The sequence below is a fragment of the Eptatretus burgeri genome, chromosome 4, assembly GCF_056783735.1.
Source record: "Eptatretus burgeri isolate ZD-2024b chromosome 4, Ebu_testis_v1, whole genome shotgun sequence".
Classification (NCBI taxonomy): domain Eukaryota; kingdom Metazoa; phylum Chordata; class Myxini; order Myxiniformes; family Myxinidae; genus Eptatretus; species Eptatretus burgeri.
Genome location: NC_140964.1, coordinates 129,074,961 through 129,102,425, shown reverse-complemented (window position 1 = coordinate 129,102,425; position 27,465 = coordinate 129,074,961). Strand labels below are relative to the sequence as shown.

At 38.1% G+C, this 27,465-nt stretch overlaps 1 protein-coding gene across 1 annotated transcript in view; it reads right to left on the bottom strand.

Moving 5' to 3' along the window:
• Window positions 1-27,465, bottom strand: part of LOC147029099 (uncharacterized) — a 126,918-nt gene that overhangs the window by 69,652 nt on the left and 29,801 nt on the right. Inside the window, exon 4 of the mRNA XM_085876578.1 lies at window positions 12,786-14,192. Coding sequence (XP_085732704.1) covers window positions 12,786-14,192 — 1,407 coding nt within the window. The remainder of the gene's footprint in view (window positions 1-12,785; window positions 14,193-27,465) is intronic.

Below are 27,465 nucleotides of genomic sequence, written 5' to 3'. Positions count from 1 at the left end.
AGACTTGAATATAGCGATTGAACTCTGTGATAGGGATTACATACGCGGTTGGTATCTACTTAATGATGTCATGAAGGGGGTACGACCAGCAGGCATTGACTCATCTCCGGAGAGAAAATCCAGCTTCATCGCGGTGTCTGATGGGGTTCGTGGAAACTACCCACCCGGATGCAGTGGCGGCCATGCGTTCGTGAAGGGCGAATCCTGATTGTTCTGCAGAGGGATGGTCCCATGGCAAGCCAGAGACAGATTTTATTTTGAGAGTCTTGAGTTGATGTTCTTGCAAAAACAGATTTGTTTTTGCATCACCAAAAGGGAGGAATGTGAGGGCTGAAAAATACATTTTATCTTTTCTTTCGTTTAAAACGGACTTTTAAACATCTTATTTTGATTAAAAGTTGTTTCTTGCTTGCTTTCAGCTAACCTTTGTTCAATTAGTGTGATGATAAACCATGAATTGTATTTGGAGACATGGGCCAAGTAGAAAAAAAAAACAACATTGCGCACAGAATCTTTCTAAATCTCCACGGCAAAACTGTGCTGTCGAAATCGCAACCCATTGTGCTGGCTCTGAGGGAGGGAAAAAATCTCTGTCTCTCTGGTGCGTGAAGTTAAAGTGAAGATGCAGATGTATTGTAAGAGTTCCACAATAGGGACCCTGATGATATTTCAAACCAGAGAAAGACTCCCACATACGGTGCTTCTCCGGACCCACAACCTTATCAGCTAAACCATGAGATGTGCTCTGTGCAAGAACAGATTGAGCCAGGAACCATGAAATATGCTACTGCCAAATGTGCCTTGCTCAAGTGTACTCCACTAAAAATAATATAAAAACCAGCGGAGACTGAAGATAGACAGAGCAGATTGCTACATTCATGTTAGCATTCTGTTCGCAAAAAAACAAAAACGCAAAAAAAATCTGAAAACCCACTCCATGGAAGCACCTCCTGTGCAGCTTCCCTTCACAGGGCAGCTCACCGGATGACGGGATTGGGGCAAAGCCTTCGGGACCCCCAATCTTTGATGATAGGAGGGAAACCACGGGGTAACATCCCTGGGTCAGATTGCGGGAGAGTATGTCGGAGTGTTGCTGAGGTGTCGTCCACCAGAAGACGGTTTCCTTGGGTTAACCTGAGGCGGTCAGTTCTGGTGGGTGCCTGGAATGTCCCATCCCAAAGAGAGGATGATCACCTGTCTCTGTTATCATTTGAGCTCAAGCGTTTGGACATCGGTATTGCAGCACTCTCTGAGGTTCGGAGACAGGATGCGGCGAGATAATGGTGGGTGGTTACACCTACTTTTGGTCAGGTCACTCTGATGGTGACCATACTCAAGGAGTTGCTGTAGCTGTGTCCAATAAGATGACCCCAATGATAATTAAGGTTACACCGGTCAACGAGCGTATTATGAGACTAAGGATTCGTCAATCCTTTGGTGTCATTTCCCTGGTCTCTGTCTATGCTCCGACTGAGGCGAGTGATCTCACCGTGAAGGACACATTCTACGCCACACTCGAGTCTGTGGTTGATCAGTGCCTCAGACGAGATACACTTCTAGTCTTGGGGGATTTCAATGCATCGACTGGAACTGATAGGGATGGTTATGAGATGTGTGTTGGTCCCCATGGGCCAGGAACTATGAACCAGAATAGCACAAAGTTCCTTGACTTTGAAAGAAGTCATGGACTTAGGGTGGCTGGTTCATGGTTTCAGCGCCCACAAGCTCATCGCTGGACTTGGTATTCCAACGCTGGCGGTGTGGCAAAGGAGATTGACCATGACCTCGTTGATGGTCGCTGGTGGATGGTCCAGAACTGCAGGGTCTACCGGAGTGCTCAGTTCCTCAATACTGACCACTGGCTTGTTGTAGCAACTCGAAAGCTGCACCTTAAATCCTGGAGAATGGTACCATCCCAGCCGCGGCTGGATGTTGGCAAGCTCAAGGATGAGAGAGTAGCTGAGGAGTTTGCGAACAGGCTGAGTGGACACTTGGGGTTTCTGGGTGCTTTGGGGGGTCCTGAAGAGTTGTGGAGTGCCTTCAAGACCACCGTCCTTGATGTTGCCGGTGGATGTCTTGGAACTCACCGCAGGGCAAAGAAGAATTTTGTCTCTCAAGGGACACTGGATACCATTGACCAGAGTCATAGGGCCAGGCTGAATGGCAGAGCTGAGCTGTTCAGGGAGCTGAGGCGTAAAACTGTACGTGCACTAAGGGTGGACAAGGAGGCCGATGTGCGAGGAATCTGTGAGGGGGTAGAGCATCACCTCTGGACAGGTGATTCTCGTCCCGCTTACAGGGGAATTCGCGCATTGTGTTCATCCAAGCCCATCCCTCGGAGCACTGCAGTTAGAGCAGAGAGAGGTAGGCTCTTGACAGAGGAGTCTGAAGTGAAGGCCCGCTGGGCCGGTTACTTTGAGCGGTTGTACCAGGTTGATCCCCCAGCTGTCGACTTTGACGCCAAGGGTGTTACAATCCCTGATGCTGACCCTCCAATCAACTGTGGTCCACCTTCGCTTGTGTAAACACGGGCTGCGGTGAACCGGTTGAAATGGAGTAAAACTCCAGGGATCTGTGGCATCCATGCTGAACTTCTCAAGGCTGGTGGAAATGCTGCACTCGTGTCATTGCATGCAGTTTTGTGCTCTGCCTGGAACACAGGCATAATCCCAACTGATTGGAAGAGGGGCCTTGTTGTCCTTCTCTGGAAAGGGAAGGGTGATCGCCAAGACTGCAACAACTACCGAGCGGTGACGCTGCTCTCAGTGCCGGGCAAGGTCTTTGCTCAGATAATTCTTGATAGGGTTCGCCACCATCTGCTTGAGCACCAGCGTCCAGAGCAGTCAGGCTTTACACCAAAGAGGTCAACGATTGACCATATCCTTGCTCTTTGTGTCCTCACCGAACGCGGACAAGAGTTTCCGCAGGGGCTGCTTGCAGCCTATGTTGATCTCTGTAAAGCGTTACTGTTACTGGAGTTCGTCAGGGGTGTGTACTTGCCCCCACACTTTTCAGCACTTGTATGGACTGGATTTTAGGGAGGATGTCGGAGAGATCAAGTTGCGGTGCATCGTTTGGGAATGTCAAGATCTCGGACCTTGATTTTGCAGACGATGCAGTCATCTTTGCGGAGACTTTAGACATCCTTTTGGGGGCCCTCGAGGTGCTGAATGAGGAGTCGGAGCCGCTGGGATTGCGGGTTTCTTGGGTCAAAACTAAGATCCAGGCTTTCAATGACATCTTGGATGCTGCTGTCCTGTCTTTTTTTGTGTTTATGGTGAGGATGTTGAGGTCCTGGAGAGATTCATTTACCTTGACAGTGATATTCATGTCTCTGCCGGTTGTGAGTCTGAGGTCAATAGACGTCTGGGTCGGGCCTGGGGAGTCATGGATTCACTGGATCATGGGATGTTGTGCTGCCGGTACCTGTGCGGGAGGATGAAAGTCCGAATCTTCACGTCCTTGGTGCTTCCAGTCTTGCTCTATGGATGCGAGACTTCGACTCTGACCAAGGATCTGAGACGGAGACTTAATTCCTTTGGTACCAGGTCTCTTCGGGGAATCATTGGCTATTGCTGGTCAGATTTTGTGTCCATCGAGCGGTTGCTGAGAGAGACTCGGATGAGATTTGTTACCTGCATAGTCCGTGAGCATCAGTTGCGGCTGTATGGACATGTGGCTCGTTTTCTTGACGTTGATCCTGCTCACCAGTTTCAGCGAGGCAGTCTCGTGAGTGGAGGCCAATGGGCCGACCACGTGTCTCGTGGTTGCAGCAGGTTGAGCGGCATCTCAAGGAGATGGGGATGGGCCAGCCATCTGCCTGGGGGATGGCCAGATGGAGGCCCCTGGAGTACCGGCGGAAAGTGGACGCAGCGACATGCTGTTCTGGCACATGCTCCCATACCTGACCTGACCTGATTCTGTTCGGCTTGTGCACAAGTTAAATTGGCTTTTGTTTGATTAATTTAAATGATTATTTGTTCAATTGATTCTTTGTTAGGTTGATTGATTGATGATTAAAGAGTAATTATAGACATGTTCTTGACTTCTGGCATTTGTGTGTGAAGGTACATTATCTTTGCTGTGATAAGCCATTATGTTTGTTGTTGACACTGTCTCTCCTAATTACAGCATTGTAATTCAAGGTCCGGGGTTCGAGCCCCGACACTGTTATCCGCCTCACCTCCAAGCTTTGTGTCATCTGCAAATTTGGAAAGCTTACTCTTTACTCCATTATCCAAATCGTTGATGTAAATAATGAATAGTAATTGTCCGAGTACTGATCCCTGAAGTACCCCGCTACTTACATCCTCCCAGCATGACATCCTCCCACTCACAGCCACTCTTTGCTTCCTACCACTAAAGCAGTTTGCAATCCAATTCACTACCTGACCAGCCACTCCATAAGCTCTCACTTTGGTTAACAACCTCCGATGTGGTACCTTATCAAATGCCTTCTTAATGTCTAGATATACTATGTCCACTACCTTTCCATCATCCCCGAATCAGACATTGCTTCATAGAAATCTAAAAGATTTGTTAAACCGGAACTCCCTTTGGAAAACCCATGCCGACTACCTTTAATTAGTTTGTATTTGTTTAAATGGTTCCTCACCCGGTCCTTAATTAATGTCTCCAACACCTTCGCCACAACTGGTCAAACTAACAGGGCTATAGTTTCCCAATTCTTCTCTAGATCCTTTCTTAAATAATGGTGTTGCATTTGCTACTCTCCAATACTCTGGAACCTGTCCTGACTCCAGTGAGCGATTGAAAATATCCATTAACATCTTGCTTACCTGCTCAGCCACCTCCATCAATGATCTCAGTTGCATATTATCTGGACCCAGAGCCTTATCTGCTTTTACATTACCTAGCTGTTCCTTTACTTCCTCCACTCCAACCTGGATCTTCTGTAAAAGCCCTTCCTTACCTCCTTGATAGATACTCTCAGCTACTGGCAATTCTCCTGACTGTTCTTGTGTAAAAGTTGAAGAAAAATACCTGTTTAATAAGCCTGCCATCTCACTTTCATCACTAACCACTCTCCCAGTGCTATTCCTTAAAGGGCCCACACTGGTGGGTTGATCGGCATCTCAAGGAAATGGGGATGTAATGGGCCAGGCATCGACTTGGAGGATGGCGAGACGGAGGCCACTAGAGTAGCGTCGGAAAGTGGATGCAGCGACGCGCTGCTCCGGTGCAAGCTCCCATACCTGACCTGAACTGAAAGGAAATCTGAGACAATATCTATCAGTTGGCTTGACATTAAAGAAGATTCATGGAATTTTAAAATTTAATGCAAGCTATTCATTGACAAAATATATTTATTTCGAGACTCAGATAAGGACAGTTGCAAAGACTAACTTTGAGAAAGACTTGTATCAGTAAGTACAGGAATACCTCACCATACGCTCGGGATGTGTTCTGAAAAACCGAGTGTATTGCGAATCAGCTTCTTGCGAAACAAGTTTTCCCATAAGAATAATGTTATAAAGAGGAGACATGTTCCTGAAGAATGTCAAAAACCAGCTTTTTCCTCAAAATAAGGGTTCAAAAGATATTGTTGTGCTTATTAATGAATAAATAGCAGTTGTAATGATAAATATACAGTACATACTGTAACTGTCCAGTAAAAATCAACATCCTCCTTCTCAAGTCCTCGAATCCCAGCTACCTGCCCATTTCAACAACGTTTTCAAAAACATCTTGACTCACCTCCTCTTCACTCCTCCTTTGGGAACGAGGAACACAATCAGGCTAGAGTTTCCTCCACACACTGTTGCGGTTTACAGATGTAACTTCCTTCCAAGACTCGGCGATGTTCTTGATTGCATTGAATACGTTGTGCCCATTCCAGAGCTCTTTAACATTCCAAAATGTCCAATTTCATTTGAAGGGAAATGCTTCGTTTAATTTTCTTGGGCTGCGGCATTTGAAACGTTCAGGCACAAATGAAATGGCAACAAAAATTAATATGCCCTTGTTGAGCAAACTGTAAGCACACGGACTGAACGTGTTCAGAACAAGTTTGGCAGGAATAACAGGAAATGGTATGGTTTGAGTCCCCATGTGGTGTCAGTTTGAAAAACTTTACATCACTTTGTGGTACTGGGAGTTGCATCAACATTAATGCATACATGATGAGCAGGAACTGACGAGGCGGAACTGAGATTGACGTCAGTGGGCTGTCGAGGAGTGAAGGAGGTAAGAGCCTCCATTAAATGCTGGAGCCAAAGGACTTACGTGTTGGCTGATTTTACGACACAACACACTTTAATTACTTTCTTTCGCACATTCCGCATTTTTGTTACGTTTACCGAGATTTTTATTTGTTAAAATATAAAAATGATCCAAAGGCACCTTCTTTTTCAGGGTTTATGAAGGATGTACTGCACTGTACTGTATGCAAAAATATCCACTGTGCACCAACATATCAGGTTAAATGGAACACCTGGAGCGGAGCTCCTGGAGTGGAATGTAAATTTAGTTGAACTGTCGTGATGGGTCGTGATTTGGATCTTGTGAAATACGAATTCTCTCACATTACATGCATTTTACATAAAATAGTGATTTTTTTTTTAACCTTGAAAAGTGAACTACAATTAAAGCACTTAGACTGTCAAGGAAGAGTCATGAACACGGAGCAAACATCACTACGTTACATAAAAGGTGGAAAATCCAATCCCATTAACTCCAGGCCTCTCACTTCACTTGCAATCGTCAAGAAGGTGATGGAACCCATCATCACAGTCAACATAAAATCCTTCATTTTCTCCATGACCTGATCACAGACCATTAGTTCGGATTCAGACCTGATTACTTTCCAGTGGACATGCTGCTTCTGTTCTCCAAACAATATATGGAGGCTCTCAATCTCAGAGAGGATATCAGGGCCATCTCTCTGTGCATATCTCGAGCTTTTGATACAGTCTGGCATCCTTCCTTGCTCTCCAAACTATCTAGCTATGGAATCCAAGGGCACACATAAGGCTTCCCAACATCCTCTCCTCTTTAGCCCACATGTGGCTCTCAACAGGATCCTCTCTTTATTAATGTTTGAGTGCCCCAAGGCTCTAGGCCCTGTTATGTTCCTCATTTTCATAAACGATCCTTTTGACACTGGAAAATTCATTTTCAGAAAAAAAAAAGTGTTGCCTTCTGTGAACCATTCATCCATTGGCTGTTCCCCTTGGACGAGTTAGTTAAATGCTCGAGCAAACTGAGAGTGGAGAGCATGTATTTATTGCTTTAGCCATAAGCATGGAATCCCATCCAGGCCTGGGCATTTGAAGTTTGGTGCTTTTGCGAGATGTTTTCCAATTGTTTTACTCGCCAATTGCCATTGGGTGCATCTCCTGTAGCTGTTGCTTTTTATTTTTATTTTCCAATTGTTGTATCCAATCTGCTTCCTTGTCATGTTCTTTTTCATCTTCAAATACACCTTTCCAAAATTTTGGGGGGAGTTGTCACATTTTGTTTCTGTTTCCCTCGCTCTTGGTGAAACTGTTCCGGGTTGTTTTCCAACTGTTGATTTTGATTTCTTCTGTTATTGGCCTCATCATAGTCCCCCCCCCCCCCTGCTCTCTGTTGGATTTGGAACTTATTATGGGCAGCTAATGGTTCCTCTATTCCATTGCTCTTTTTTTGTAAACACTGTCGAGCCTTATATGAGATCTAACACACAGAACATACAAGGGGAGCAGGAGACAAGAGGGGCGGGAGAGGGAAGGAAAAAACAATGTGGAACAGAGACATTTTCTTTGTTGTATTTCTTTTTTATTTGCCCGATTCTCTTCTTGAGCTTTGGCCTTCTGTTTCCCCTCTTGAATTGTTCTATTTGTGCCGTTCCCACCCTCAGTCAGTCTCTCTGCTTCTCAAGTTTTTGTTTCCATGGAGATGTTTTGTTTCTGGTCAGATTATCTGATCTATGGAAAGCCTGGTGTTAGCTTCGTGGCTCAGGTGGCTTGGCTTGGCTTCTTCGGTTCCTGAGTTCAAGTCCCGTTGGCTGCTGAATTAACACCAGGTGGGGTTGACTCAGCCTGTCATCCTTGTGAGGTCAGCAAAATGAGTACCAGTGTACTGGTATCGGGGCTCGCCCTCAGCTGTACCCGAACAAAATGATAGATACCTGGCAGTCAAGCTGCCATACACATGAAGAAGACCAGATCTATATTTTTGTGTCGTTTGTATTTTCTCTTTGACATACAACTGCAAAACTCACATCGTTAATTTCTCTCAGATTTGGTGATTTTGTGAGCATTTTAGTGACTGCTTGGTTTGTTCTCCTTGCTTATATCTTCAGATGCATATTCGGTGGAGATGTGGTTTTTGCCAAGGTGATATTAATCTGATTTCCTCCATTTTCTTGGCCAGTTTATCTTCTAGCCTATGCTGTTCATTTTCAACCTCCTCTTCCGGTTCTTCATTCTGTTGTCCATTATTCTCCTCATTGTGATACATCCTTGTTACTCTTGTTTGTTTTGTTTGCAAGGTGCCATTTGAGTTGATTTATCATTCTCTGTGGGTGCTGCTGCAGCATTTTCTATTGTCATTCTCTGGTTATGTTGTGAGCCTGGTGTTGGCGCAGTGGTTAGGGCAGCGGCTTGGGATCCAAAAGGTCCTGAGTTCAAGCCCCGTTGGGCCACTGAATGAATACACCAGGGGGTTGACTCAGCCTGTCATCCTTCCGAGGTCAGCGAAATGAGTACCAGTGTACTGGGCCGGTGTATACCCCGGTTAAAATAGGTGTACCATATCCCTGTGTCGTAAGAGGCGACCAAGGTTGCGTCAGGAAGGGCATCTGGCGTAAAACATGTGCCAAATCACTATGCGGATCATGCGGATGATTCGCTGTGGCGACCCCTAAAGGGAGCAGCCGAAAGAAGAAGAAGAAGAAGAAGAAGATTCTCTGGTTATGTTGTGGTGCTTTCAATTGTTTCTTAATTCTTTTCTCCAATCTGTTGCCCAATTTCTGTTATCTTTTCGAATAAATGACTGTGTGTGTGTGTGTGTGTGTGTGTGTGTGTGTGTGTGTGTGTGTGTGTGTGTGTGTGTGTGTGTGTGTGTGTGTGTGTGTGTGTGTGTGTGTGACCTCAACTCCAAAAATATCAAACATAGCAGCCTGAAACTTCACATGGACACAAAGAACACTCCAAGGAAGAGTGAAAGTTGGATGTTTGAGTGAATTAAAACATCCCTTTTGAAGATAATTAATGGCCTTATTTAATTATATCCGTCATCAGGCGATTCTCAGCCACCTCGCTGTCTGGGGTCTTAAGGCGTTTCCTCGGTAACTTCGCTGGGGTCTGAAGCCGCCATGTTTTTTGGCCTGCTCAACCTTGCCTTGACTTGATTTGAAACAGGTTGCAACGATTTCTTCAAGACAAAGTTTTTTTTCATTTTCCTCACATTATTGAATGCCTATTCATCATCACACCATTTGAAAGCCTTTATCCCTGAGCAGGGGTCAGCTTTTTGCAGGCTCCAATCATGGTACCCTTTCTTGTGGCAAAGTTTTTACGGCCGGATGCCCTTCCTGACGCCAACCCTTGAGTCGCCTTCGACCCTGCAGGGATAATTGCCAGTGTCCTGGTGCTCATTTCGCCGACCTTCGGAAGGACGACAGGCTGAGTCAACCCCCCTGATGTAAACTCAGTGGCCAGCGGGGCTCGAACTCAGGACCCCAAGGATCCCAAGCCACCGCCTTAACCACTAAGCCACACCAGGCTCATATCAAATGCCTATTCATCATAGCTACGAATTGCTGGGTACAATGCAATGCTTGTAAAACGCCCAGAGACGCCAGCATTTGTTGCTTTATTTCATTTCCGCAAATGTCATCACCACAAGTAGCTCTTAAAGTGAGGAGAATTTCAAAGTTTAAGCTCCAGTAGAGCATAGAAGCAGTTCCGACTCCTAAAAAGTGTTCATTTGTCCAATTATGACATATTTGACATTGCGGGCGTCTCCGTGAGGTGTTTGTTTAATATGACGGTTCGATGATTGATAATCACATGCCAAGGGAGCTGTTTATTATCAACTGTTTCGTTTGATTGCTTGCTTGAGTGCCTAAGTCGCTTTGCGAGTGCTCTCTAAGCTGCTTGGTTGTTCGTTTCAGGAAAAAGTAACCGTGCTTTCAATCTCATCGTAAGTTTTCGCCTTTGTTGGGTCCCACTGTGCCTTGCAGTGGGTGCCTCGGGAGGTGTCCGATACACTGAAAATGTGCAATTTTATTTGTACAGGACATCGCTTTGTTTTACCTTTTTGTGTGATCTCCTTTTGAAATCCACATCTCGCTTTGACATTGATACATGTAAAAAAAAAACAACATAAGGTCCATCGGACCAAGTGTTGCAATGTTAGTTTTAGCTGTGAAGACATCGAGTATAGGTCGACATTTTGGGTTCTATGTAAATCCTCTTTCAAAGAATGCTGTTTCAAGGTAAATCCTTGTGTTTGTCATTTTTATTTACTTGATGCGTGTGTACATTTGCAAGTGTTTGTATGGATATTAAATGTATTACCACAATGGCGTTTGGCACCGGTGTGTGTGTTATTGGTCATTGGTCGTTATCTCTACATACGGCTCTCAAAAGTGGAATGGATCCCTCCCAGGTCTCAAAGTATCCATCTCCGTATGAGTGTGTGTTCGTGTGTGTACGTGAAAGTTGCTGTTGCCTGCCATCTCCACGTGTGAGTGGGTTTCAGGAGGTGAAACAGAACTACGTCTCAAAGTATCCACCTGCATATGAGTGTGTGTGTGTGTGTGTGTGTGTGTGTGTACGTGTGTACGCATATGTACATACAAGTTGTTGCCTGCTATCTCCACGTGTGGGTGGGTTTCAGGAGGTGAAACAGAGACCTACCAGGTCTGTGTGTGTGTGTGTGTGTGTGTGTGTGTGTGTGTGTGTGTGTGTGTGTGTGTGTGTGTGTGTGTGTGTGTGTGTGTGTGTGTGTGTGTGTGTATATACATGTGTACGCATATGAGCATACAAGTTGCTGTTGCCTGCTGTCTCCACATGTGGGTGGGTTTCAGGAGGTGAAACAGAGACCTACCAGGTCTCAGTTTGTGTGTATGTGTGTGTGTGTATACATGTGCACACATATGAACATACAAGTTGCTGTTGCCTGCTGTCTCCACATGTGGGTGGGTTTCAGGAGGTGAAACAGAGACCTACCAGGTCTCAGTTTGTGTGTGTGTGTGTGTGTGTGTGTGTGTGTGTGTGTGTGTGTGTGTGTGTGTGTGTGTGTGTGTGTGTGTGTGTGTGTGTATCTGTGTGTGTACATATGCACACATATGAACATACAAGTTGCTGTTGCCTGCCGTCTCCACATGTGGGTGGGTTTCAGGAGATGAAACAGAGACCTACCAGGTGTCAGTTTGTGTGTGTGTGTGTGTGTGTGTGTGTGTGTGTGTGTGTGTGTGTGTGTGTGTGTGTGTGTGTGTGTATACATGTGCACACATATGAACATACAAGTTGCTGTTGCCTGCTGTCTCCACATGTGTGTGGGTTTCAGGAGATGAAACAGAGACCTACCAGGTGTGTGTGTGTGTGTGTGTGTGTGTGTGTGTGTGTGTGTGTGTGTGTGTGTGTGTGTGTGTATCTACATATGCGAGTTTCAGAATGTGGAATGGAGTCCTCACAGAACAAGATGTGATAACAGTTTCTTGTTCCACATGTGATAACAGTTTCTCTAGAAAAGGCAATTTGAATAATCATATGAGGCTTCATACAGGAGAGCACCCTTACAAATGTTTCATGTATGTGTTCTGATGTAAGTGTCCAAATGTTCTGATGACCATGTATGTAATATAGGTCTCAAAGTATCCACCTTCATTTCGGTAAGTGGTCACGATTCATGGATCAAGCGACAAAGTATTCTTTGCGACAAAGCGACAAAGTGTTTAATACCTCTATGAGGTTGTTTGTCAACATTCCCAAAACTCCAACTATCACTGATACAACTTTTGGCATTCTTCAGCTTCCAGGATCTTTTCACTTCATTCTTGATGTCTTGGTATTTGGTCATTTTCTTGATTTCTGCATTGTTGAAACCAAAATCACTGGTATTATCACTTCAGTTCACAATGCCTTCTTCTCATGTTTTTGTATCCAAGTATGATTTCTGGTTGCAATGCCTTGTTTTTGATGTTCACGCTCAATGGGATCATTAGGTCATACGTGAGCGGTACTTCCATGTTTTCAGTCAGTGCTTTTGATTAATGTTCCCACGAATTTTCTGGAACTGGGATATCAAAGTTTTTGCAGGTGTGCCAGCGGTTAACTTTACAAACACCGTTGTATCATTGTGTGTACAGCTGTTCTGACATTACATTTTTTATTTGTGTTTGGTCATTAAGCAAAGCATATCACTCTCTTTGATAACGCCATCTCCACCACTCACCAATCGTTTTTTTTCCTCCTCCTCCCCCACTCAATCTCTCTCTATCCCCTCCTCACTCCCCCCTCTGGCTAAAATGCAGAACTCTCCTCCAACACCTCTGTTGCTCTCTCGATGTCCTTGTCTGTCTGTCTCACTCTTTCTTGCTCTCTCTCTTGCACCCCTCCCTCCTTCAGTGTATCGTGACATTTTGTGAGGCGTCGCTCTCTCCACCTCCACCCTCCTTCCTCGCTCTTCTCCCCTTCCTAACTTCCCCTTCTTCACCCACTCGTTTCCCCTCCCCTTCCCCTCTCTCTCTCTTTCTCCACCTCCTCCCCTTCACACCCCCATTAGCGAGGCGATAGGTTGTATTTGCAAGCTGTGAATAAATTTGAAATCTCATCTGTTTCTGTTTTCCTCAGTAAGGGTTTTCCTCAGCTCTCCTGTATGGCTCTTCACATGCTCTTTTAAATTGCCTTTTTGAGAGAAACCCTTATCACATGTGGAGCATTTGTAAGGTTGCTCTTCTGTATGGATCCTTGCATGCTTTTTCAAAATGTTCTTTTGAGAGAAGATCTGATCACAGACAGAGCATTTGTAAGGAAGTTCCCCTGTATGGATCCTCAAATGCAGATTCAAACTGTCTTTTCGAGAGAAACCTTTATCACATGTGGAACATTTGTAAGGGCGCTCTCCTGTATGGATCCTCATATGATTATTCAAATTGCCTTTTCGAGAGAAACTGTTATCACATGTGGAACATTTGTAAGGTCGCTCTCCTGTGTGGATCCTCATATGCTTATTCAAATGGCCTTTTTGAGAGAAACCTTTATCACATGTGGAACATTTGTAAGGACGCTCTCCTGTATGGATCCTCACATGATTATTCAAGGCGCATTTATGAGAGAAACCCTTGTCACAGACAGAGCATTTGTGAGGAAGTTCCCCTGTGTGAGTCCTCATATGTATTTTCAAATGGCCCTTCAGAGAGAAACCCTTATCACAAACAGAGCATTTGTAAGGTCGCTCTCCTGTATGGATCCTCACATGCAAATTCAAATGGCTTTTTTGAGAGAAACCTTTATCACATGTGGAACATTTGTAAGGTCGCTCTCCTGTATGGATTCTCATATGATTATTAAATGCGCATTTATGAGAGAAACCCTTATCACATATCGAGCATTTATAAGGATGATCTCCTGTATGGATCCTCATATGTATTTTCAAATGGTCCTTTAGAGAGAAACCCTTCTCACAGACAGAGCATTTGAAAGGTCGCTCTCCTGTATGGATCCTCATATGATTATTCAAGGCGCATTTATGAGAGAAACCCTTATCACATGTGGAGCATTTTACAGGATGCTCTCCTGTATGGATCCTCATATGCACTTTCAAACCGTCTTTATGAGGGAAACCCTTGTCACATGTGGAACATTTGTAAGGACGCTCTCCTGTGTGGCTCCTCATATGCTTTATCAAACTGCCATTTTGAGAGAAACCCTTATCACATATGGAACATTTGTTAGGACGCTGTACTTCTACTCTACGGACCTTCACGCGTCTTTTGAGGTTACTTGTTGAAGCAAAATCCATCAATCTCACATTATGCTTATGACGTATTCGCGTTTCAAGAACCCGTTTGTGTTTGTTTAATATAATATTAAGCTTTGTGTTGGGAGGACCAGACATACACTTGTGTTCCAATGGTCGTGAGTCTTGGTCTCGTGATTGTTTCTTCAAAAAAGATGTCTTCTTCACTGCCAAGCTCCTCCTGGAGGTAATTTGTCCATTTACACCTCTTGACGGTTCTACAAAAAAACAAAGAAGTCATTTTGCAGGTTTTTTTTTGTCAAAATCAATATATTACACACGATTTGTAAAATTATATATTCTCGAGACACCCACTCTCCATGTTAAGAGGGTAAAAGTCTTACAAGGCTGGTACCCTGTTATTCCTATATGGATCGTCATTACACTTATTGCCAGCCCTCCCACCATTAAATTCATTTTATCTGCGACTGATTATTTTTCTGATAATGTGGATTATGCTGAGAGGAATGGGGATGTCACAGCACCTGGTGTGGCTGATAAGCCTGCACACTACAAAAAACTTCAAAAGTAAGAACAGAATATGGAGAGAGAGAATTATATGGAATTGGAAAAGGGGTTAAAACAGGGGTTCATTCTCACCCCTTACTTGTTCAATCTGTATCATGGGTACATCATGAAGAAACCAAACTTGGATGACGTAGAGGATGGAGTCAGGATTTGAGGAAGATGTATCAACAATCTAAGGTATGGTGGAAAGTAGAGGTCTTGATGAAGTTCAGATTGGGACACAATCATATGGAAGTCGTGGAAAGTTTCATCTTCCTAGGTTCTAAGATTGAAGTGAATGGAGAATGTGGAGGAGAAATTAATAGAACATTCGCAGTGGAGGAAACAGCAATGTCAGGGTTGATGAAGATCTGGAAAGACAAAATGTGACAATACAAAAGAAGAGGAGGTTGATGAATGATTGTAAAATTCTTGGATGTCGATCGAGAGCCTCGACTCCAGCCGGGTCAGAAAAAGAGTGAAAGCATCATCTGAAATTAGTTCCACCCAGTGCACATTTTTGAACGTCTCTGTTCGGGTGAAAGTTATCGTTCCATCAAGGCCAACTCCAGTCGCTTGCACAATAGCTTTTGCCCAACTGCAATCCACACCCTCAATGAATCTATCTTGACAATTTTTGTGCAAGCATCGAAAGAATGGAAAATGATATTTTAAACCACACCATTAATTTAATCAGAAAAAATATTGTTTGAGGGCTCTAAATGCTGTTTAGCTATTCAAGGATTTCCAAGCCCTGAATGAACATGACAAGACCGAGAAGAACCACAATATACGTCTCTCTGTGGGTCACTATTGGTCTCTCCTCTCACTTCCGCAGCTGCTTATCGTGCAGAGACAATCGTGAAGCGCTCTTGCTCAGCATCTCTTTCAGTGTCTTATGTTATCCACTAAGAAGTACAGTCCACAGTCTGGTGTTGGGAGGTTCTTAGCCTATGGCCTGGTGAGACCAACGGAGGATGTATTTTCTCCAATACTGGTTGTGGAAAGGAAATTCGTCTGTTGTTTCAGAGACAATATTTCGCTGAAACCGTTATGAAGCGTGTTTTTCCCGTTGTGCTTGAAATGATGGGTAAATGTTTCGATATCGAAAGTTAAGAATCACTTATTTGTAAATATGGGCTTGTCTGTGTTCCTCTGAGGTCAAAATTAAAGATGTGCTTCTGGGAATATCCATTCTTTTGATTAAATATCATGTGTACGTATATACGTGTGTGTGTGTGTGTGTGTGTGTGTGTAATATATTACATATATATATATATATATATATATATATATATATATACATATACATATACATATACATATACATATATATATATATATATATATATATATATATATATATATATATATATATATATATATATATATATATATATATATATATATATATATATATATACATATTTGCAAAAAAAAAAAAATGGAGGTGGTGGACTTAGGGTGTTGGGCCACCATGTAAGGCCTGTATGCGCTGTGGCATACAAGCTTCCACAAGTAAATCAATCAACTCACACCTGTTCGAAGGTGGAAAACGCTGTTTCAGGAGTCATTCCAGAGTATCCCATAAATGCTCAATTAGATTTAGATCTGGTGAATAAGAGGGTTTGATGAGCATGACACATCAGTGAAATGCTCATCAAACCATTGGGTGACCACACTTACTCTGTGGATGGGGGAATTGTCATTCTGGTAGATACCACTGCAGGCAGGAAAGAAATGCAGAAACATGGGGTAAAGATGATCACTCAGGATCATAAAGTAGCGATTGGCGTGAACTTTGCCTTCTAAAGGAATGACTACACCCAAACCCTGGCAGAAAAATGCACCCCACACCATTACAGAATGACCATGTATGTTGGAACCAAGTACTTAGGGTTGAACAGTTCTTTAGGTTGGTGCCACATGTGCACTCATACGTTTTTTGAGAACATGGTGAAGGATGATTCATCTGATCATATCACATTTCCTGACTGCTTGTGAGTCCATGCCTGTGCTCTTTGCACCACTGGACTCGCAAACATGGATTGTCTGGTGTAATGAGCAGTTTGTGCATCAGCAAGTTCAGCTGTCTTTCTCACAGAAGCGACTGCCAAATGCACCCCAACAATCACTCCCCTTTCAAAATCACTGAGGTCTCCTTTTGCAGCCATGCCAGCCAAAATTATAGGCAAACAGGCCTGTGCAGAATTTTTATACATCACCCAAAGGATGATGAGATGTGATTTGCTGAATTAACACATGGGCTACAACTGCTTGGAAGTTGTTGCTTTCAATATACTTGGTGTCCCTCATTTACCGAGGAGTTCCCATTTTTTGTCCACTACCTGTGTGTATATATCTATACAAATAAATATCAGTGTGTGTGTGTGTGTGTGTGTGTTAGTGTGTGTGTCTCCTCCATAGTAGGGTGAATATACTGATTCTGGCTCACTTTCCCCCATGTTAATGAATGGGGGATTCTCAGCGATTCATTTTTTTTTCCATTAAAAAATAAACCCCCTTTTTATCCCAAGGTATATTTATTTGTCTCCCCTTTTAACCGAGGGGCACTTTTTTTCAAATAACCAATGCATATTGTTCAGCTCATTCATTGAACCTATAAAGATTTGTACAAGTAGTAAAGTAGTAGGGTGAATATACTGTGATTTGTTAAAGGTGATTCCAAAGAAATATCTAAAACATGTAAGTGAATGGAGATTTTAATAGCCTCCCCTTTTAACCGAGGGGCACTTTTTTTCAAATAACCAATGCATATTGCTCAGCTCACTCATTGAACCTATAAAGATTTGTTCATTCCCAAATTCCTTCAATCGTTTAATTTTCTTTGCACAATAATCTCCATCTAAAATATTTAAAAATAAAACATTTGAATCTTTAAATTTTTCAAGATACACCTTTTGTGTCATTGTGAAATGATATACTTCTCTCAATGCTCTCATTTGACTACCTCCTGAGTTGCATATCATTTTGAGATTGTAATAAATTATTTTTCCATTGTTCAACTGATAACCATCAAAGTTTTCAGTCCATTCAAGGACATATTTTTTTGTTTTTTTACATCCTCTAACTTGCTCGTTTTTAAATTGATTCGCTTATTTGTTTTATTTACCTTTGTTTTAGTTATTTTTTCAATAAGACTTATTTGATATTTTTTACATTCATTATGTTTTCCATTTACATACCAAGACTGAGATTTTCTCCACTCTTTAGTTTGATTAATACTTGGTTCAACCATTTATATATTGTGAAAAATGCGGCGGTAGCCCTTAAAAACCCTAACTCATCTTCCCATCGTTAAAACTTGTGTCCATATGGAACACAATCTATTCCATTATCCAAAATAAATCTCTGATCACCAAAGGCTCCTAATGCCTTTTTATTTACTTCTTCACTATATATATATATATATATATATATATATATATATATATATATATATATATATATATATATATATATATATATATATATATATATATATATATATACGTGTGTTATGTTTATAACTTCTTATTGTATTCATTTTCCTATATTCCTCTTTCTTATTCATCAAACAATTATAATAATTTCTAAAAGTTATTGATTTCTTTATTACATATTTCTTTATTCCCATTAACCTTTTATCAATCTCATCACCATACTTATAAGCAAATGCCTTTGCTCTCAATCCAATAAACTCACTAATTACTTTCCACCCAACTCATCCTTAAACTTACCAATAACCTTTTCATTCTTTTCTGAAAATAACTCGCTCTTCTTACTAAAATTACTTGTATCATATACTCCAATATTTTTCTTCATATCTTTATAAACATCATCAGTTTTTATATATAGAATAAAACTATCAGTGTCCATATACAACAATGAAACATTTTCACCATACTCTTTCTTGAAGCCATTTTTCAAATAATCATACATCAATATCTTTGATAAATCAAGAACTGCTGTTCCAAGATAAATTGGTTTATCCATGACAATACTTTCCTTTTTTATATGAATTGCAGAAAAGTTCTCTGAAAAAACCTCTTCTCTCTCAAAACTTGGTTTATTTATCAATCTAGAAGCTTCTTTCCAAGATGTTGCAAATCTAATGTTTTGTCTGTTTCTAACATTCTCCATTGTCTTTCCAAAGACAGCATTAGTCATCAATTTATAGAATTCCCCTTCAAATTTTACTTTTTTATTTTTTCTCATATCTGTATTGAATTTAATATATTTTTCCATCCAAGGACTTTGTTTAAATTTTAAAACTCTATGAATTTTAGCAACTCTCAATCCTTCTCTCAAAAACTGTTTCAAGCTTCTCTGATGCAAAACATATCCCTCTTTATCATAGAATGTTGTTAATAACTTTTCTGTTGATTTACCTTTAATATTAAAACTTTTATGATAATCACTTAACCATTCTTTCTTTGGGGTTTCTTTCTCACATGCAAAAGGAAGGTCTTTATGCTTATTATGAAGATCACTCGGATACCACAAATCAACTTCAAAATAATAATGGGCAGGATCTAATCCACAACAATTTTATTATGACAGAGTGATCTGAAAGCTTCAAACACATCAGCTAACAATAAAACATGTTTTTAGATACAAATCATGATATTCTCCAAGGTTCTTTATCTTAAATATTTTCCAAATTTCTTGTGCGTGTTTATATTCCTTATCACTTATCTCTTCTTCATAAAGGTTATTATGGAAACTTTCTTTTGAAGGAAGTTGTGTTTCTTTAAATCTCATAAATGAATCCATATAATCATAAGGATAAATTCCCTTACTTGTAAGAATTTTCTCTTTACTTTGAATTTCATTCCTTGTTTGAATTTCCTCTCGAGTTAGAATTCCCTCTTTAATCAGAATTTCATCTTTAATAAGAATTTCCTTTTTAGTTAGAATTTCATTCATTGTTTGAATTTTCTTTATAATTAGAATTTCATCTTCAGTTAGAATTTCTTCATTAATTTCCTCATTAATTAGAATTTCCTCTTTATTTTGAATTCTCTGTTTAATCTGAATTTCCTCGATAGTTAGAATTTCCTCTTTTGGAAAGAATGAATTAAGATTTGGAAAAGAGCCCGTGGAGCTTAGATTTGATGCGAGGTGGGCTCGTGGTGTTCCCATAAAGTTGGAAGAATTTAGAAACCTAATACGAGTCAAAGGTTTTGTGAATATCATTTTTGTAAATGAAATATACTTTTGACTTGTGTTTGTTATGGCAGAATTATTCCCTGGTGTTTTTGAAAGTTCATTTATAAATAGATGTGCATCATAGTTGGCGCTGTTGTGAAGAAAGACTGGAATAAAAGAAGGAAATTTATAATTAAGATTACAACAGGAATGAGCGGGACCTCTATATTTACCAGAAAGATAACAATGATCCCTTACTTTAGACTCTTCAATTTCCTCATCACAAATATGACAGGTACTGTTCTCTCTAAATTCTAATTTTTCTTCTTCGGTTAATTTTGTCGTTTAATTTGTTTCTTTCATTAATTTAGTTAGTCTTATACAATCCTTTTCTAATCGTTTTACAAACTCTTGTGAAGCTTTTTTTCCACTATAATGTTCAAGATTATTATACTTTTCTCCAACAGATGATTTGATATAATAACAGAAACCACAAGGAATATGTTTTTCATATTTATTTGCATATGATTCTTTTGGATTAGGAGAAGCAGTATTTTTCTTTTTTAGGATACATTCAAAATCAGCGAAAATCACAAATAGGCGCATGATAGATTTATTATAATCTTCAAAATAAATCTTTTCACCAGGTTTAGGCATTGTAATTACAGCTGATTTATGATTACTACAATATTTTAAATGTTGTTCTAATCGTTCTTTTGTAATAAATGAATTAAGACATCGTTAACAAGGATATATTTTGTTTGCTGTTCTGAATACCTGAGAAGAGATTAATGGTGATAAATTATTGATGCATGTATAATGTGAATTCTTTCCAACACTAAAATATAAATGATTAATGTGTGTTTCTTCATTTTTATAGTTGTTTGAAATTTTTAATACCTGAACTTTATTCTCTCAAGTTAATCCATATACATTAATAGAAAGGTTATTCTTTTTCTCAAATTAGGAATATCTGTTAGTGGCATTGGGAATTTAAAATATTTAATGTCCAAGGTATTCTCGTATTTCATATATTGCTTTACTCTTTCTGAATTACAATTTGGAGGATGTAAGTGAGCAAGAACAGACGAGAGAAAACATTTCTTATCATTGTTCTTAATATTAACAACTGCCTTCTTTAGTTTTATTTCTTTTGGTAAGTCAATAGAAGAAGAAGCTTTAAGAGGGTCTGATTTTAGAATGTGTATATCTAAAAAGATGATTTTTAAAATATTAAATCCACTTCCTACCACTGTATTATCAACATCCTCCTCTTGTCTTGATAGTTCTTCATAAACCCCACTATTCAAAAAATCTTGAAATGATGTTATAAAATGAAGATCTGTTCTCATATAAGGAGTTTGTTCTTCATCTTGTCTTTTCACATTCATTATCACTCCCATATAAAACTTTAAAGTTTTCATTTCTTTTAATGTCTTTTTTAATAACCTTTTCAACATCAGGCTTCACTATTTCAATTGATTCAGCAATTGATGATGGACCGGGTTCTCCAAATTGAAAAATCCTTATTTTTATATGCCCTTTAAATGCCAGTAGGGTGAATATACTGATTCTGGCTCACTTTTCCCCATGTAAATGAATGGGGGATTTTCAGCGATTCCTATTTTTTTTCCCTAAAAATAAACCCCCTTTTTATCCCAAGGTATATTTATTTGTCTCCCCTTTTAACCTGGAGGTTGAACCTCATTGAATTGAACACCTGGGGGTTGAACAGCTCACTCATTGAACCTATAAAGATTTGTTCATTCTCAAATTCCTTCAATAGTTTAATTTTCTTTGCACAATAATCCCCATCTAAAATATTGAAAAACAAAACATTTGAATCTTTATATTTTTTAAGATACCCCTTTTGTGCCATTACGAAATGATAAACTTCTCTTAATGCTCTTGTTTGACCACCTCCTGAGCCACATATCATTTTGAGATTGTCGTTAATTGTTTTTTCATTGTTCAATTGATAACCATCAAAGTTTTCAGTCCATTCAAGGATATTCATTTTTTTCTTTACATCCTCTAACTTACTACTTTTTAAATTGATTCGCTTATTTGTTTTATTTACCTTTGTTTTAGTTATTTTTTCAACAAGACTTATTTGATATTTTTCACATTCATTGTTTTCCATTTATATACCAAGACTGAGATTTTCTCCACTCTTTAGTTTGATTAATACTTGGTTTAACCATTTATATATTGTGAAAAAACGCGGCGGTAGCCCTTAAAAAACCCTAACCCATCTTCCCATTGTTAAAACGCAATCTATTTTATACACTATCATACAATATCCATATGGAACACAATCTATTCCATTATCTAAAATAAATCTCTTATCATCAAAGGCTCCCAATGCCTTTTTATTTACTTCTTCACTATATATGTTATGTTTATAACTTCTTATTGTATTCATTTTCCTGTATTCTTCTTTCTTATTCATCAAACAATTATAATAATTTCTAAAAGTTATTGATTTCTTTATTACATATTTCTTTATTCCCTTTAACCTCTTATCAATCTGATCACCATACTTATAAGCATATGCCTTTGCTCTCAATCCAATAAACTCACTCATTACTTTTCCACCCAACTCATCCTTAAACTTACCAATAACCTTTTCATTCTTTTTGGAAAATAACTCACTCTTCTTGCTGAAATTACTTGTATCATATACTCCAATATTTTTCTTCATATCTTCATAAACATCATCAGTTTTTATATCTAGGATAAAACTATCAGTGTCCATATACAACAATGAAACATTTTCACCATACTCTTTCTTTAAGTCATTATACAAATAATCATACATCAATATCTTTGATAAATCAAGAACTGCTGTTCCAATATAAATTGGTTTATCCATTACAATACTTTCCTTTTTCATATGAATTGCAGAAAAGTTCTCTGAAAAAAACCTCTTCTCTCTCAAAACTTGGTTTATTTATCAATCTCGAAGCTTCTTTCCAAGATGTTGCGAATCTAATGTTTTGCCTGTTTCTAACATTTTCCATAGTCTTTCCAAATACAGCATTATTCATTAATTTATAAAAGTCCCCTTCAAATTTTACTTTTGTATTTGCTCTCATATCTGTATTGAATTGAATATACTTTTTCACCCAAGGACTTTGTTTAAATTTTAAAACTCTATGAATTTTAGCTACTCTCAATCCTTCTCTCAAAAACTGTTTTAAGCTTCTCTGATGCAAAACATATCCCTCTTTATCATAGAATGTTGTTAATAACTTTTCTGTTGATTTGCCTTTAATATTAAAACTTTTATGATAATCACTTAACCATTCTTTCTTTGGGGTTTCTTTCTCACATGCAAAAGGAAGATCTTTATGCTTATTATGAAGATCACTCGGGTACCTCAAATCAACTTCAAAATAATAACCTTCTTCTTCGTCATTCAATTCCTCTTGAGAAGAAATAACAATATTCATCAAAGCCTTTTCATAATCCTTTTCTTCCACCCACTCTAATTTACCATAAGGCAGAGATTGAGACATTGCCCATCCATACAAATTATTAGCATCAAAATACATCAAATAATTACTATCTTTTTCACTATCATAATTTGGAAGATATTTATTATTTGCTTTAGCATATCTTTTTGAACATACTTGTGATATTCCACCTCTCTTGGACTTCTCAATCATCAAAAGCATATCAACATCACTGATTAAATCTATATCTTGTTTGTCATTTTCAACATTGCACTCCAAGCTAAACCAGGAGCTGTGAAATAGTGGGCAGGATCTAATCCATAACAATTTTTATTATGACAGAGTGATCTAAAAGCTTCAAACACATCAGCGAACAATAAAACATCTGTTTTTAGATATAAATCGTGATATTCTCCAAGGTTCTTTATCTTAAATAATTTCCATATTTCTTGTGCGTGTTTATATTCCTTATCACTTATCTCTTCTTCATAAAGGTTATTATAGAAACTTTCTTTTGATGGAAGTTGTGTTTCTTTAAATCTCATAAATGAATCCATATAATCATAAGGATAAATTCCCTTACTTGTAAGAATTTTCTCTTTACTTTGAATTTCATTCCTTGTTTGAATTTCCTCTCTCGTAAGAATTCCTTCTTTAATCAGAATTTCATCTTTAATCAGAATTTCCTCTTTAGTTAGAATTTCATTCATTGTTCGAATTTTCTTTATAATTAGAATTTCATCTTCAGTTAGAATTTCTTCATTAATTAGAGTTTCCTCTTTACTTTGAATTCTCTCTTTAATCTGAATTTCCTCTTCAGTGAGAATTTCCTCTTTTGGAAAGAATGAATTAAGATTTGGAAAAGAGTCCGTGGAGCTTAGATTTGATGCGAGGTAGGCTGGTGGTGTTCCCATAAACTTGTAAGAATCAAGAAACCGAATACGAGTTATAGGTTTTGTGAATATCATTTTTGTAAATGAAATATACTTTTGACTTGTGTTTGTTATGGCAGAAATATTCCCTGGTGTTTTTGAAAGTTCATTTATAAATAGATGTGTATCATAGTTGGCGCTGTTGTGAAGAAAGACTGGAATAAAAGAAGGTAATTTATAATTAAGATTACAACAGGAATGAGCGGGACCTCTATATTTACCAGTAAGATGACAATGATCCCTAACTTTAGATTCCTTAATTTCCCCCTCACAAATATGACAGATATTGTTCTTTCTAAATTCTAATTTTTCTTCTTTGGTTAATTTCATCGGTTCATTTGTTTCTTTCATTAATTTAGTGAGTCTTATACAATCCTTTTCTAATCGTTTTACAAACTCTTGTGAAGCTTTTTTTCCACGATAATGTTCAAGTTTGTTATACTTTTCTCCAACAGATGATTTGATACAATAACAGAAACCACAAGGAATATGTTTTTGATATTTATTTGTATATGATTCTTTTGGATTAGGAGAAGCAGTATTAATCTTTTTAAGGATACACTCAAAATCAGCGTATATCACAAATGGGTGCATGATAGATTTATTATAATCTTCAAAAGAAATCTTTTCACCAGGGTTAGGCATTGTAATTACAGCTGATCTATGATTACTACAATATTTTGAATGTTGTTCTAATCGTTCTTTTGTATGAAATGAATTAAGACCGCTTACAAGGATATATTTTGTTTGCTGTTCTGAATACCTGAGAAGAGATTAATCTTGATAAATTATTGATGTATGTGTAATGTGAATTCTTTCCAACACTAAAATATAAAAGATCAATGTGTGTTTCTTCATTTTTATAGTTGTTTGAAATTTTTAATATTTGAACTTTGTTTGTATCTGTTAATCCATATACATTAATAGAAAGATTATTCTTTTTCTCAAATTTAGGAATATCTGTTAGTGGCATTGGGAATTTAAAATCTTTAATGTCCAAGGTATTCTCATATTTCATATATTGTTTTACTCTTTCTGAATTACATTTTGGTGGATGTAAGTGAGCAAGAACAGACCAGAGAAAACATTTATTATCATTGTTCTTAATATTAACAACTGCCTTCTTTAGTTTTATTTCTTTTGCTAATTCAATATAAGAAGAAGCTTTAAGAGGGTTTGATTTTAGAATGTGTATATCTAAAAAGATGATTTTTTTAATATTGAATCCACTTCCTACCACTGTATTATCAACATCCTCCTCTTGTCTTGATAGTTCTTCATAAACCCCACTATTCAAAAAATCTTGAAATGATGTTATAAAATGAAGATCTGTTCTCATATAAGGAGTTTGTTCTTCATCTTGTCTTTTCATATTCATTTTCACTCCCATATAAAACTTTAAAGTTTTCATTTCTTGTAATGTCTTTTTAATAAATTTTTCAACATCGGGTTTCACTATTTCAATTGATTCAGCTATTGATGATGGACCGGGTTCTCCAAATTGAAAAATCCTTATTTTTATATGCCCTTTAAATGCCCCATCAGTGTTTTCAATATAATAGTCTCCCTTTACTTTAAACTCATTTTTCTTGTGTTTTTGTGATTGAAGATGTTATTATAACTACTCTTCAAAACATCCTTTGAACAGATATCACAATGTTTTCTTTCCAACTCAAGAGGAGATATTTTATGAAACAGATTAAATGTGTGTTTGTTGGTTCGGAGGTGTTTTCTATAATGTTTATATTCGTGATTACAAACATCGCAGTATGTTGTATTCACCATATTTATATAATAAATCTTTGCTTAAACTAAAATTTTCTTGATGAAAATTTCGTTTGTTTTACAGGTGAATCTGTGCTTAAAACCATTTTATCCTCCAACTTTTTCACTTAATAAATACAATGTTTCAAGACACAAAAGACAAGTTTCAATCAATCTCTTCATTTGTTAAAGATACTGAGAAATATGTCAAGGATGTAAAATTGAACAAAGATAAATATAACAACTATTGGATAAAAACTATTATGGTAAATAATATGAGTTCTTCAATTTCCTTCAGTGGAAGGGCTTTTAGTATACCTGGTAGAACATCAATTAAAGTCTCTCTAACAAAAGTTTCTCCTCTCCTTCTAGTAATATATTCAAAACTAGAAAAAGCAATGAAACAAGAAAAAGTATCAAAAAACAAAAACCTTATGGATGAAGCTTTAGAAAGAAAAGATAAGACCATCTGTAATATGCAAGGAGAAATTTGTATTTTTTTCAACAACCCTAAAGATGTAAATCCTGATGAAATAAAGGATGTTAATATATCAGGTGAAATGACATTTCGTTCAATAGTAATTAACGATCATTTTAAAATTACCTTTAATATAAAAATGTTGTCGTTGAATCTGATAATGAAAAAAAGTATATCGATATCGATGGTAATATACAACTGAAAGTATAGATGAATTTCAGTTTAAGTAAAGTTTTACTTTATAAATATGCTAGACTTTCCTGATTCTCCATATGACAAATTTGAGAATTGTCCTGCGTGTGAAAGACGGGGATTAAACACAGAGTCAAAAGCCTATAAACAATGTATATTCTGTGATTATCTTCTAATTAATGATAATAAAAAATATAAAAAGGAAAATAATTCTTTTAGATTTACACCAAAAATGAATTACTTTACAAGATTGATTAGAGAAATGAATGTAAAGTATGAGGGTGATAACACACTTTTCCTTACAAGGGAAGAAACTGAACGTATAAGAGAAATGTTCAAAGGATTGTTGTTGTATATTATTCATGGATGTAATTTTCAGGGAAATATCAACACAAGATATTGTATAAATAAAATAATGGATTATCTTGAAATTAAACCTGAACTTAGGATAAAATATAGAGTTTCTAAAAAAGCCAATAATAAATTAAATAACCTGTTTTTCAAATATATAAATGAATGATTTTTTACCAATTTGGGAAAATAAGATAAAATTTAACAACCATAAAAATCTCCCAAATTCATTAAGATGTCTCATAGTTGGTTCAAGTGGATGTGGAAAAACCTGCTTACTTTTAAAAATGCTCCTCACTCCCAACTTTTTAGATTATGATAATTTAATAATTTTCACAAAGTCGAGTTTTCAACCAGAGTATCAACTACTCTCACAAGGTTTTAATGCTGGTCTTCAAAAAGAAGATATAATTCAACTATTTTGTGATACACAGAGATGTAAAAAGAAATCAAATCCTATAACTTGTATTCTTAGTGATAATACGGATGATATACCGTCTCCCCAAGATTTGGATAAATCAAAAAAGAACCTCGTTATCTTTGACGATTGTGTTAATGAGAGAAACCAAACGGGAATGGACAGCTACTACACAAGAGGGAGACATTCTTCTTGTAATTGTATTTATCTTAGTCAATCGTACTTTCAACTTCCTCGTCG